At 40.8% G+C, this 14,128-nt stretch overlaps 1 protein-coding gene across 1 annotated transcript in view; it reads right to left on the reverse strand.

Moving 5' to 3' along the window:
- ZNF615 (zinc finger protein 615) overlaps positions 1–14,128 on the reverse strand; it is a 39,725-nt gene that overhangs the window by 24,066 nt on the left and 1,531 nt on the right. The window contains exons 2-7 of the mRNA XM_032388928.1: positions 10,994–11,196; positions 9,517–9,628; positions 8,708–8,834; positions 8,134–8,229; positions 2,612–4,571; positions 1,291–1,311 (exon numbers count right to left, since the gene is read on the reverse strand). Coding sequence (XP_032244819.1) covers positions 1,291–1,311; positions 2,612–4,571; positions 8,134–8,229; positions 8,708–8,834; positions 9,517–9,540 — 2,228 coding nt within the window. The 5' untranslated portion in view covers positions 9,541–9,628; positions 10,994–11,196. The remainder of the gene's footprint in view (positions 1–1,290; positions 1,312–2,611; positions 4,572–8,133; positions 8,230–8,707; positions 8,835–9,516; positions 9,629–10,993; positions 11,197–14,128) is intronic.

The raw sequence follows: 14,128 nt of genomic DNA on the forward strand, positions 1-14,128 counted from the left end.
AAATGGAACCGTCGTAAGGGCGGCCGGGGCCTTCCTCTCTTCTCAAGAGATGGTCACGGGCGCACAGCGAACTACCTTTCAGAGGCGGGGACCTCTGTAAGCCCGACGTGGCGTTGGGTGCATTCTAATCACGAGTTTGGGAGAAACAGCAAGTCGATGGTTCCGCTGAGCCATTGGGCGGGAAGAACTTGGGTGCGGCCAGCTTGCGCTAAGTCCGGTGTCCAGAAGCAGAGGAGACCCCAGAGAGCTCCTCGCTCGATCTACGTTGCATTGTTCTCCTCCTGTGCGTCTCCTTCATTCACACAACGGCCACAGGGCACTTCCGGTCACCAAAGGCGTGTGGGGATTTCCACACACCAAGCAATTTTCCAGGACTCCAGCTGGGTGTCCTACAATGTAACCCTATTCTGACACCGTCAACGTGGAGATAGTGTCGACCCCACAGGTGAAGGGCCCAGTCCTACAAAGTGTACCCCTCTCCCCATCTCATATGCCAATGGCAAGCAGCAGGTCTGCGCATTCCCTACATTTTCTGACTTGGCTCCAAGTGGGAGCTTCCCCTCCTCTGGTTCCATTAATTTGCTAGAGCAGCTCACAGAATTCAGAGACAACATTCACACCAGTTTATTAAAGGCCATGATAAAGAATACAGGTGAACAGCCAGACGAAGACATACACAGGGTGAGACCTGGAAGGGTCCCAAGCGCAGGAGCTTCTACCCCCACGGAGTTGTGGTATGTTACCCTCCATGTACCTGGATGTGTTCACCTACCTGTATGTTCACCTACCACTGGGGATTTTATGGAGGCTTCCTCAGGTAGAATTGATCAATTATTAACTCAATTTCCTTCTCCCATTTCTGGAGCATTGGGGGGGAGGGGGTGGGGAGGGAAGGCATGGCTGAAAGTTCTAAGCTTCTATGGCTTAGTCTCTCTGGTGACCAGTCCCCATCCAGAAGCCATACAGGAGCCCACCCAGGGTTGCCTCATTAGAATAAAAAATGCCCCTAGTGCACTCATCACTTAGTAATTTACAAGGGTTTTAGGAGTGTGTGCCAGGAACCAGGGGCAGAGACCAATGTATATATTTTCTATTATCTCACAAGGTCAAATAGCCAACTTCAAAGAGTAAGTGCTAAATGATTCGACTTTCCTCATATTCTACAAATGACAAACTTACAGAATCTCTGATGCCAGGGGTTAGGTTCACAGAAAACTGTGACTATGAAGGGTTTGCATGAGGGAGTTTGTGTAGACAAAACATTCTGTGGTGTTGGTTACACAAACCTACACATTATAAAGTTTCTTAAAACTGTATGTAAAAAACAAACAAAAATGAGTCCATGTTAAAACTGGTGAGATCCAAGTAAATCCTGTGGTTAAAAGCATTATAATAATTTCACTTTCCTCTATTTGATAATGAACTCTGGTTATGTAAAATTTTACCTTTGGAAGTAGCTGGCTGAAGGGCATTTAGGAAATCTCTGAAATATTCCAGTTTTTATGATTCTAAACTTATTTCAAATTCAAAATTGATGCTGCTTATAAACTTGGCTAAACACCCAAATACATTGACTTATACATATGAAATGAATATATTACTTAATTTGAAGTACTTTAAGTATTCTGTAATAACAATTAAACTTGGAATGAAAGAAATTCAAAAGTTAATTATATAATGACACAGGCACGGAACACTCCTGCATTGTACATATTAAAATTTAATCCATGCTGAGAGTAACTGCCACTATTTAAAATTTATAAAACCAATGACAAGGCAATCAGAAATAAAGCTGAAGTATCCTGTTCTGAATGCTTGTGAGGCATATTATCCACTAATTATGTTTAGGCGTATTATCCGTTAATTATCTTTAGACATGATGGAATGCTCTCATTCATCATTTCCCCAAAGCTTCTTTCCTTTAAGTTGTCTGATATTTTGCTAAAGTCCACCACATTGAATGTGTTCCTAAGTTATTTCTGTATGGATTTCCTGGCAAATATATTACTTCAAGCCCTACTATATTTATTGCCACCGGAAAGTACTTGTCTAGTGTGAACTGACATCTATTGAGGTCTTACTTCTGGGCAAAGGTTCTCCCACAGTTATAGTTCTACCAATTAGAAATATTCATTCAGGGGCGCCTGGGTGGCTCAGTTGGTTAAGCGTCTGCCTTCGGCTCAGGTCATGATCCCAGGGTGCTGGGATCGAGCCCCACATCGGGCTCCCTGCTCGGCGGGAAGCCTGCTTCTCCCTCTCCTACTCCCCCTGCTTGTGTTCCTGCTCTCGCTATCTCTCTGTCAAATAAATAAATAAAATATTTTAAAAAAATATTATCTGTGATGATCACATGATAGCGTCTAATTCCCACTGATGGCTTTCCTAGTCTGTCACATTCATAGAATCTATTTCAGTCTACACTTTTTAGATGTATAATATCCTAAAATATTTTCATCAAGGTTGACTGTGAGTTGTTTTGTAAATTTTTTCATCAACATAAAATATGACACAATTGATCACTAAAGATAATACTATTCTTTGCATTGTTATTCTTCATTACATACTATTATCTTGAGGGACTACAACTGGCAACAGGTTATCCCAAAGTGACTATCTGTGAATTCTCTTATGTTTAACAAGGATTGACAAGTGGGCAAAAGTTTTCCCACAATCACTGCATCCATAGGGCCTCTCTCCTGTATGTTTTCTTTGATGAACATTGAGCCCTGACTTTGTAGTGAAGGCTTTCCCACATTCACTGCATTCATACGGTTTCTCTCCTGTGTGAATTCTCTGATGGGTAATGAGATCATTTTTACGCAAAGAAAATTTTCCACATTCAGTACATGCAAAGGAAGTTTTTCCTGTGTGAAATCTCTGATGTTGTATGAGGCAGGTCTTCTTCCTGAAGGCTTTATCACATTCATTGCATTTGTATGGTTTCTCCCCAGAATGAGTTTGCTGATGTATACCTAGAGTACTCTTCATGGTGAAGCCCTTCCCACATTCATTGCATATATACGGTTTCTCCCCAGTATGAGTTCGCAAATGTGCAATGAGCATGCTCTTTCCAGTTAAGCCTTTGCCACATTTGTTACATATATAGGGTTTCTCTCCTGTATGAGTGCGCCTATGTACATTGAGATGACTCTTCTCTGTGAAGCCTTTTCCACATTCATTGCATCTATAGGGCTTCTCTCCGGTATGAGTTCGCTGATGTCCAATCAGCCGTATTTTTGCTGGAAAGCCTTTTCCACATTCACTGCATACATAAGGTTTCTCTCCTGTATGAGTGCGTTGATGTACAATCAGACGGCTCTTCACAGTGAAGCCTTTCCCACAGTCATTGCATATATATGGCTTCTCTGCAGTATGAGTTCGCTGATGTACAATGAGATCACTCTTCATGGTAAAGCCTTTTCCACATACACTACATACATAGGGTTTCTCTCCTGTATGTGTTCGCTGATGTCTGATAAGAGGACTCTTCAAGGTGAAGCCTTTTCCACACTCATTGCATGTGTAGGGTTTCTCTCCTGTATGAGTTCGCTGATGTACGATGAGACAGTGCTTCATTGAAAAGCCTTTTCCACATTCACTGCATGTATACAATTTCTGTTCTGTATGAGTTTGCTGATGTGTGATAAGACTGTTCTTCAAGGTGAAACCTTTCCCACACTCATTGCATATAAAAGGTTTCTCACCAGTATGAGTTCGATGATGTGCAACAAGACGCCTCTTCTCAATGAAGCCTTTTCCACATTCACTGCATATATAAGGTTTCTCTCCTGTATGAGTTTTCTGATGTGTAGTGAGACTAAACTTTGTAGAGAAGGCTTTCTCACATAGACTGCATCCATGGGGCTTCTCTCCTGTATGAGTTCGCTGATGATAAATAAGCCGACACTTCTTGATGAACGCTTTCCCACATTCATTACATGTATAAGGCTTCTGTCCCATATGCGTTTTCTGGTGTATATTGAACTGTGATTTCTTGAGGAATGTTTTGTCACATTCAGTACATTCATAATGTTTCAGTCCTGTATGAATTCTCTGATGTTCAGTTAGCCTGGATTTTCTAGAGAATGCCTTCCCACACAGACTGCATCCATGAGGTTTCTCTCTAGTATGAACTCTCTGATGATCAATGAGCTGAGACACCTTGACAAAGACTTTCCTACATTCACAGCATACATGGGCCTTCCGCATGTTTGGAGTTCTCTGCTGCTTAATGACCTGGGAATTATTGCTGGTGGGTTTTACACTTACAGGAAATTTTATTACACTATAAAATTGTTCATGATTAGTATGCAGAAGGGATTTCCCATCTTCATTAAACTCAGTAGAGTTCTTTGAGTTACAGTTTATACTCTGGCTTTCAAAACTTAAATTTGATTTTAAAGGTTTTTCACATAAGTCAAACATATCATAATTTTGCTTTAACAGGAAATGACTTTCACTCTGATTAAGAATATTTGCAAATGTATTATGTTCATAGCATTGTTCCACACTCTTCTGAATGCTTCGATTTTGCAAGTGACACTGCAGAGGATCATCAACTTTCCTGATTTCTAGGAGAGAAAAGAACAATGAATTATTCTGTAATCTCTCATAATCTTAGCTTGGCATAAAACTGTTTTAAAAATGCCTTCATGTCGGGGTACCTGAGTGGCTTAGTCTGTTAGGTGTCTGACTTCGGCTCAGGTCATGATCTCAGGGTCCTGGGATCGAGCCCCCACATCGGGCTCCCTGCTCTGCGGGGAGTCTGCTTATCCTTCTCCCTCTGCGCCTCCCCTCACTCGTGCTCTCTCTTTCAAATAAATTAAATCTTAAAAAAAAAAAGTTAAAAATAGAACTACCCTGGGGCACCTGGGTGGCTCAGTCGGTTAATCGGCTGCTTTCAGCTCAGGTCATGATCCCAGGGACCTGGGATCGAGCCCTGCCTTGGGCTCCCTGCTCAATGGGCAGCCTGCTTCTCCCTCTCCACTGCTTGTGCTTTCTCACATGCTCTCTCTCAAATAAATAAATATTTTTTAAAAAATAGAACTACCCTCTGATACAGCAATTGAACTACTAGGTATTTACCCAAAAGATACAAAAATACAGATTTGAAGGGGCACATGCACCCTGACGTTTATAGCAGCATTATCAACAATAGCTAACCTATGGAAAAGAGCCCAAATGCCCACCGACATGAATGGATAAAGAAGATGTGGTATCACAGTCATCAAAAAGAATGAAATCTTGGGGCGCCTGGGTGGCTCAGATGGTTAAGCGTCTGCCTTTGGCTCAGGTCATGATCCCGGCGTCCTGGGATCGAGCCCCACATCGGGCTCTCTGCTCTTTGGGAGCCTGCTTCTCCCTCTGCCTCTCTCTCTCTGTCTCTCATGAATAAATAAATAAAATCTTTAAAAAAAAAAAAAAAGAATGAAATCTTGCCTTTTGCAATGATGTGGATGGAGCTAGAGTGTATTATGCTAAGTGAAATAAGTCAGTCAGAAAAAAAACAAATATAGGATTTCACTTCATATGTATAATTTAAGAAACAAAACAAATGAACACACAGGAAGGAAAAAAAAAGACAGAAGCAAACCATAAGAGACTCTTAACTATAGAGAACAAACTGATGGTTGATGGAGGGAGGTGGGGGATGGCCTAACTGGGTGATGATGGGTATTAAGGAGGGTAGTTGTGATGAGCACTGGGTGTTATATGTAAGTGATGAATCACTAAATTCTACTCCTGAAACCAATATTACACTATATGTTAATTAGCTAGAATTTAAATAAAAATTTGGAAAAAAAAGATAAAAAAAGATGTGGTATACATACAATGGAATATTACTCAGCCATAAAAAAGAAGGAAATCTTGCCATTTGCAACATGAATGGACCTAGGGGATATAATACTAAGTGAAATATGTCAGCCAGAGAAAGACAAATACCTTGTGATTTTACCCATATGTGGAATTTAAGAAACAAAACAAGTGAACAAAGCAAAAAGAGACAAACAAAAAAGCAGATTCTTAAATACAGAGAAGAAACTGATAATTGCCAGAGGGGAAGTGGGTGGGAGGATGGGTTAAATAGATAAGGGGAGTTAAGAGCAACTTATCTTGATGAGCACAGAGAAATATATAGAATTGTTGAATCATTATATTGTATACCCAAAACTAATAACACTGTATGTTAATTATACTTAAATAGGAAAAAAAAAAGAATCAGACTCAAGTCTTAAAAAATTAGTGGAAATTCCATTTTGCCATCACTTTACAAATTGAAAAGTAATAATAAATCAGCACAGCCAGTGTCAGGGCATGATTGACTGAATTACCAAAAAAAAAAAAAAAAATCATGTGAAAACAAAAGCTTTAGGAAAATAAATGCAGTGATAACATCTAATAACTAAAAGAAAATATGAATTAACAAAACCATGAAGAAAATAATTTGAAGCAGACATAAGTTATGACGTGGTTTGGGTGGAAATCATATAGCATGTTAAAAAAAGATATTTTCTTGTTAATCAAATGACCTTTAAGAAGAGAGCTCAGGGGCACCTAGATGGCTCAGTTGGTTAAGTGTCCAACTCTTGATTTCCGCTCAGATCATGATCTCAGGGTTGTGATACTGAGCCGTGTCAGGCAGTGGAGCCTATTTAAAATTCTCTTTCCCTCTACCCCGCCCCACCCCACAAAAAGAAGAAAGCTCAGCAAGTAGAGAACATTCAAGGTAATGAGGTAATGCCAGGATAGGGAGAAATTTAAAATGTGTAGTTGTGTTGAGCTGAAAAAGAACCTAAATTTAAAAAAGAAAGGATGGAGAGAAGATAATTCCCGTTCTCACACACAAAATGGGAAGTCATAGGCTAACTGCCACGAAGAAGGGTAAAATACATAGAAAGAAAGCATGCATTAGGCAATATTAAGAGAAAAGCCAAGGGCGCCTGGGTGGCTCAGTTGGTTAGGCGACTGCCTTCGGCTCAGGTCATGATCCTGGAGTCCCGGGATCGAGTCCTGCATCTGGCTCCCTGCTAAGCAGGAAGTCTGCTTCTCCCTCTCCCGCTCCCCCATCTTGTGCTCTCTCTCTCTCTCACTCTCTCTCAAATAAATAAATAAAATCTTAAAAAAAAAAAAAGAGAAAAGCCAATTTGGATGTCTGAGAGAAGGGAAAAAGGTTAATTCACGGGAATAAAGGAAGCTTTTCAGAGTTACGAGAACTGAGAAGAAAATGAAAACAGAAATATGGAGAACCTCCAGGGTTCTGGTGGGAAAGTGGGGGAGGGGAGCCAAAGAACGACATAAACACACAGCAAAAACCAGGTTATCATGGAGACAAAGCATCCAAGGTGGGGTTAGATATTATGGAACGAAATCATTATTTCCTAGTAAGGTAGGCAAGCAAAGTAGTAAGAAAAAAGTGATGAAGTCAAAGTTGTTTCTTTCCAGAGAGGCCTGGAAAGTGGAATTTCATAGCAGGAGAGGTGGTAACACAGGTAAAAACACTGTCACAGTGGATCAAGAAGAGGATTAGAAAATTCTAGGAGGGGGAGCCTGGCTGGCTCAGTCACTGGAGCATGCAATTCTTGATCTTGGGGTTGTAAGTTCAAGGCCCCTGTTGGGTATACAGATTACTTAAAAATAAAAATCCTTAAAAAAATTAAAAAGGGGGTGCTTGGGTGGCTCAGTCGGTTGAGCATCCAACTCTTGATTTCGGCTCAGGTCATGATCTCAGGCTGTGGGATTGAGACCTGCATCAGGCTCTGCACTCAGCGGGGAGTCTGCCTGAGGATTCTTTCTCTCCCTCCCCCTCTGTCCCTCCCCATGCTCACGCATGCTTTCTCTCTCAAAAGAAATTAATCTTTTTAAAAAATAATAAGAAAAAGAAAAGAAAATCCTAGGAAGATGACTATGCAAACAAAAACAGGAAGTATATAAAGTAAACAGGGATCCGGTCTCAAAAGAAAAAAAAGGGGCATATTTTCCTCTAAACTTCAACAAAGAAAAAGCGTTCTCATGTGGGAAGAGAGATACAGGGAGGGGCTGTTCACGTTTCCTCAGACGCTGCCACAGTTCTGATGCCGTCTCTGACTGACCAGAATACTACTGCAGCCGCCCATCTTGGCAGTTCTCGCTCACCTGGGCACATTCGGCTGTGGATTTCATCTTCTATCATCCAAAGTTCTTCTCCTCGTTCCAACTTGGAGAGTGCATCTGGTTTGCTGGCTTGATACCCTGTTCGTGAGAAAAGACAGAAGACCTAGTGGACTGGGGTACATCAAGAAGGGATAATGTTACATTTTAGGGACTAAATAGGTTTCACATCTGTAACATCAAGGCTCTTCTCTCAAAAGATGGGACATTATACCTACTTGTCTAAGGCAAGAGAAGGATCTGAGGATCTACCATTTCAAAGTATTAAAGAGTTAAGTTTGGGGCACCTGGGGGGCTCAGCTGGTTAAGTGACTGCCTTCGGCTCAGGTCATGATCCCAGGGTCCTGGGATGGAGCCCCGCATTGGGCTCCCTTCTCAGCAGGAAGCCTGCTTCTCCCTCTCCCACTCCCCCTGCTTATGTTCCCTCTCTCGCTGTGTCTCTCTGTCAAATAAATAAATAAAATATTTTTAAAAATAAATAAATAAAGAGTTAAGTAGCTGAGATAGAAAGAGTCACTGGCAGAGCACCCTCTGAGTGACACAGGGGAGCTGTCCTCACCCACTGACACCAGGTTCCTATAATTTTCCAGCATCATGTCCCGGTACAAGTCCTTCTGAGCGGGGGCCAAGAGCTGCCACTCCTCCCAGGTGAAGTCCACAGCCACATCATCAAATGTCAGGAATTCCTGTTATAACACAGTTATGTTTAATGAAGTGATATTCTTGTGATGATATGGAAAAAACAGATAAAGGAAATTATTCTGCTCATTTTGCCATATAGGAAATGGTGGTTTTTATTCTTTGATACATTGTGATAGAAGAAATCTTGTATAATATTATGTCATTGTGCAATCTTCTATTCATTCAACAAACTTGAAAATTTAAGAAAGTTTCTGTAATATGTATCACTAAATCCTCTTGCCTAGTGTAAGAATATGTGTAATCTATATATATTTGAGCATCTACTTGCCAATACTGAACTATATAATACTTATTTATAAGCAAACAAATAATACAGATTTCTAAATTCACCATGAGCATTTGAGCTAATACCAAAACTAGTAATGAATAGACTGCAGGTAATAGTCACAAGACAATACATACTAATTTCAGTGCTTAATAAACAAAATAAAAGAAAGTGTATAAAACATGTATAAAACAAAAGGATTAACAGATAATTAAACAAATTTGTAAAAAAAACTATAAAGAACATATTTATGGACACGTATATGTACATAGACAAATATATATGTATGTGTGCATATAATTAGGCAGGGTTAATACCACAATAGATACAATGAAGCAACAGCTGTAAGAAATACATTTTTACATTTCTAAGTAGTAAGGGCAGTTAAGGATCTCACTCACCACAACATCTCTCTGAAGAACCATCAAAGACCTATGTGCACTTCAGACCTATGTGCCATGAAACATTAACATCCCTCAAGGAACCGGTCTGTTTTCTCCTCACAGTCAATGCCTGTGATATTGCGATATAATAAGAAGTTTGTATTTGGTATTCATCTCTGGTTCCTTGCACAAGAGCTCCTAAAGTCCTGGAATTTCCTAAGTGGTTGGGGTGGGAGGGGCATCTTACATTATTTATAAAAAGCCCCTTTCAGCCATACATGAATTTATATTAATGAGGTAACTCTGGTGGGCCCTTAGATAAACCTAAGGATGTGGCTGGTTACTAGGGAAACCAACCTATTGATTACAGGGCTGGAACTTTCAGCCCCATCCCAGCTGTCCAGGGTGGGGAGAGGGACTGGAGATTGAGACAATCACTAATGGCCAGTGATTTAATCAATCTCCCCTACATGATGAAACCTCCATAAAAAAACACAACAGTCCAGAGCCACTTGGGTGGCTCAGTGGTTTAAGTATCTGACTTTGGCTCAGATCACGATCACAGGGTCCTGGTAATGAGCCCTGCATCAGGCTCTGCGCTCAGTGGGGAGTTTGCTTATCCCTCTCCCTCTGTCCCCTCCCCCACTTGCGCACATGCACATGCTCTCTCTCAAATAAATAAAATATTTTTTAAAAAAAACAACCCACACTACACTACAGGGCTCAGAGAACTTCCAGGTTGGCGAGCACATCAAGGTGCTGGGAGGGTGGCTTGCTTGGAGAGGGCATGGAAGGTCCTTGCCCCTTCTCCCACACCTTGCTCTATGCCTCTCTTCCATTTGGCTGTTCCCATCTTCTATCCTTTATAATAAACTGGTAAATGTGAAGTAAAGTGTTTTCCTGAGTTATGTCAGTCACTGTAGTGAATTATCAAAACCAACGAAGGGACTGTGGGAACTGCCTATTTGTAGTCAAGTCAGAAGTATGGGTACCCTGGGCACTCAGTACTTAGCTTCTGAAATGAGCCCTTATCATACTCAATCCCTTTAAACTTGAGTATGATAGTAACTCCATGTAGTCAGTGTCAAGATTGAATCAAATTGTAGACAGGCAGTATCTGGAGAGTTGGAGAACTGGTCATTGGAGTGGAAAAACTCACATTTGGTGTCAGAAGTGTTGGCAGTAGAAACAGATCACAGTAATGCCTACCATGAAACTTACCAAGATTCCCTTGTGATGACTGTCAGAGATATTTTCAGCACACTGACAGCTAATGTGACCTACAGGGTCTTACACAGTCACATATATTCATTCCAACATGAATCACAAAGTATGAATCCTATGAAAAACAGGTTCCTGATTCTGCTTTGCCCCGATTTCTCCAGATCCTGCTATTCTCAATTTAAATTTTTCTTTTAATTGCCGATTTTTCTTTTATAGATCTCTACTAATCCATTGAGAAATAAAGGAAAGAATAAAAGAAACCAAAAGTCACCTGGGCTTGGATCATCTTCTTCTGATTTTGGGAAATAGCTGCTAACTTGGATGCTCTGTCTTTAGCTCTTCTGGATCAGCTCTAAATTTCTGTTCAAAAGTCTCAGTCTCCAATCAAGGGTTTCCCCAGAAATGATGTTACCTAAGTCTTGGAATCTTCTCCTCCTTTTCCCCTTGATCCCTCTTGTCCTGGGGAGCCAGCATCTACAGGCCGGAAAGCAAATTACTCTGAGTGGTACATTCTCTTTAGGCCCAGATGTTGTCACTGTTGCTGTGTATTCACCTTAAACCAAGGCCCCAAAAGATCTGTCTTTTTTATTAAGTGCTCTGGGCCAAGAAAACATGACATTCAGAATGTCTGGGAAGCACACCTTTCTTCTGTAGAGTAGAAGTAGTATGACTGTCAAAGGGAATGTGGGACAGAGACCCAGAAGAGTGTGACGCCCAGTGGCAGGGGACTCCTCAGGTGGGTCCATTTTAGGAAAGAGGACATACAGATAGTTAAAATGTACACATTTTTATTTTATTTTTTAAAATTTATTTATTTATTTACTTACTTATAGAGAAACAGAAAGCACCTGCAAGCAGGAGAGGGGCAAAGGGGAAGGAAGAGAGAGAATCCCAAGCAGGATCCATGCACAGCACGGAACCCAACACAGGGCTCAATCTCATGACCCTGAGATCACGACCCGAGCCAAAACCAAGAGTTGGATGCTTAGCAAACTGAGCCACCCAGGCACCCCATTTATCTTTTAAATCATGCATGTCCATCTACCTCTTCAAAAGTCTTCTTACATCCCAGGACGCATACACTTTGATTTTGAGAACATTGCGCTAAGCAAATAATAAGCAGGGTCTTATTTAATTTCTCATTACCATCCATTTCTTGATACTCTGTAGAGTATTATAAGTATAAACCTATATAGGATAGTCAGCAAAAATATTCTTTAGAAATATAACTGAAATAAAGACATTTTCAGGCAAAAGCAGAGAAAATTCCTCATCAGAAGACCTGTGTTACAGCAAACATGAATGTTCTTCAAGCAAAAGGAAAGGATCCTCTAACATAAGTAGAGGAGCAAGGAGTCAAGAGGAACAAAACTGGTAAGTAAGAGTTTAAGTCTAAATTAGTACCAAATGGGGATGCCTGGGTGGCTCAGTCAGTTAAGCGACTGCCTTTGGCTCAGGTCATGATCTCAGAGTCCTGGGATCGAGTCCTGCATTGGGCTCCTTCAGTGGGGAGCTTGCCTCTCCCTCTGCCTGCCACTCCCCCTGCTTTTGCTCTGTCTCTATCTCTCTGACAAATAAATAAAATCTTTTAAAAAAGAGGCAAATTATCAGTATTCACCTAACATATCTATATACCTCTTTAGTCAGGTGGCTAGTTACAACATTTAAATAAAAAAATTCTATGCCATCTTAAAGCACACATAGGTCAAGGTCAGTGTTAAAGAACAGGACATTTCATGGGAATAACTTAACATTCAATTTAAAACAGTCAATAAAAGTATTGCTAGTAACTTAAAAATCTAAGAATTTCTGAAAAGGAAATACTGGCAACAGTATAATATTTGACAGGACATTTACTTTCTTCATTATATTTTTCATAAGAGCACTTATATTTTAAATCAGAAAATTATCAGCATTCTACAATTAAAACTGCCATTGTTAGATCATTAAAGTAAGTTCATAGCTTTAAAAGTTTTCATACTAAAAAAAAAAGAGAGGGCGTGTGGGTGGCTCAGTTGGTTAAGCGACTACCTTCGGCTCAGGTCATGATCCCGGAGTCCTGGGATCGAGTCCCACATCAGGCTCCAAGCTCGGCAGGGAGCCTGCTTCTCCCTCTGACCCTATCCCCTCTCATGCTGTTTCTCTCTCTCTCTCTCTCAAATAAATAAATAAATAAAATCTTTAAAAAAAAAAAGAGAGAAACAAGGGGGAGGCAGGGAGAGAGAAAATGAGTTATAAATACAAATTTTACAAAGCACAGAAACATAAATATGTGGAAATTATCAGCCTTTTTACTCAAATATACTAGGTTCCTGCCATCACAGATCACTATTTTAGGTATTTTACTTCACTTAATCTTCAAAACAACACCTGAGGGAGAGATTCTAATTTCTTTTTGCTATCAGGGAAACAGGTCACAATTACACAATGGGATTGAAAAATCAGACTCATTTCAGGGGCACCTGGGTGGCTCAGTGAGGTAAGCGTCTGCCTTCAACTCAGGTCATGATCCTGGAGTCCTGGGATTGAGCCCCTTGGTTGGGCTCCCTGCTCAGTGGGGAGTCTGCTTCTCCCTCTCCCTTTGCCCCTCAGCTCGTGCTCTCTCTCTCGCTCACCCTCTCTCTCAAATAAATAAAATCTTAAAAAAATAATAAATATCAGATTCAACTCATTCTAAAATTCACTTTCATTCCACTTCACAGTAGGCCAAGACTACTTGTAAATAAGATCTCTGTTCATTAAGGAAACAAAGGAAACAAGTAAAAAGCTATTAGAACTCTATTAGTCAGGTAATTGCAGACGCATTTAGAGTAATTGTAGAGGACTGCAACTGTCTTTAAAATGCACCAACAGAAGACTGATTCAGGATGTGTATGGGTGGCTCAGGCGGTTAGGCTTCTGACTCTTGATTTTGGCTCAGGTCATGATCTCAGGGTTGTGAGATGGAGCCCAGTCTCAGGCTCTGTGCTGGGCATGGAGCCTGCTTGGGATTCTCTCGCTCCCTCTCCCTCCACCCCTCCCCTCCTCTAATAAAAAAGACTGATTCATGAAGAGAGGATGGATAGAGAGTTAGATAACTGGTAGAGCCAGTCTAGTAGGACGTTAATGGTAGAATCTAGGTGGTAGGTATATGGATGGATACTTTACCATTCTTTCAGTATTTCTGTATGTTTGAAAATTTTCCATACTAAAATGTTAGGTGGAGAGAAAGACACTACAGTAAGAATTTAATAGGGTGGCCAAGCAGTAAGTAGATATATATATATGTATTTTTTTAAAGATTTTATTTTATTGATTTATTTGACAGAGAGAGACACAGCGAGAGAGGGAACACAAGCAGGGGGAGTGGCAGAGGGAGAAGCAGGCTTCCCGCCGAGCAGGGAGCCCGATGCGGGGCTCGATCCCA

This window comes from Phoca vitulina, unplaced genomic scaffold (genome assembly GCF_004348235.1).
Source record: "Phoca vitulina isolate PV1807 unplaced genomic scaffold, GSC_HSeal_1.0 scaffold52, whole genome shotgun sequence".
NCBI lineage: Eukaryota > Metazoa > Chordata > Mammalia > Carnivora > Phocidae > Phoca > Phoca vitulina.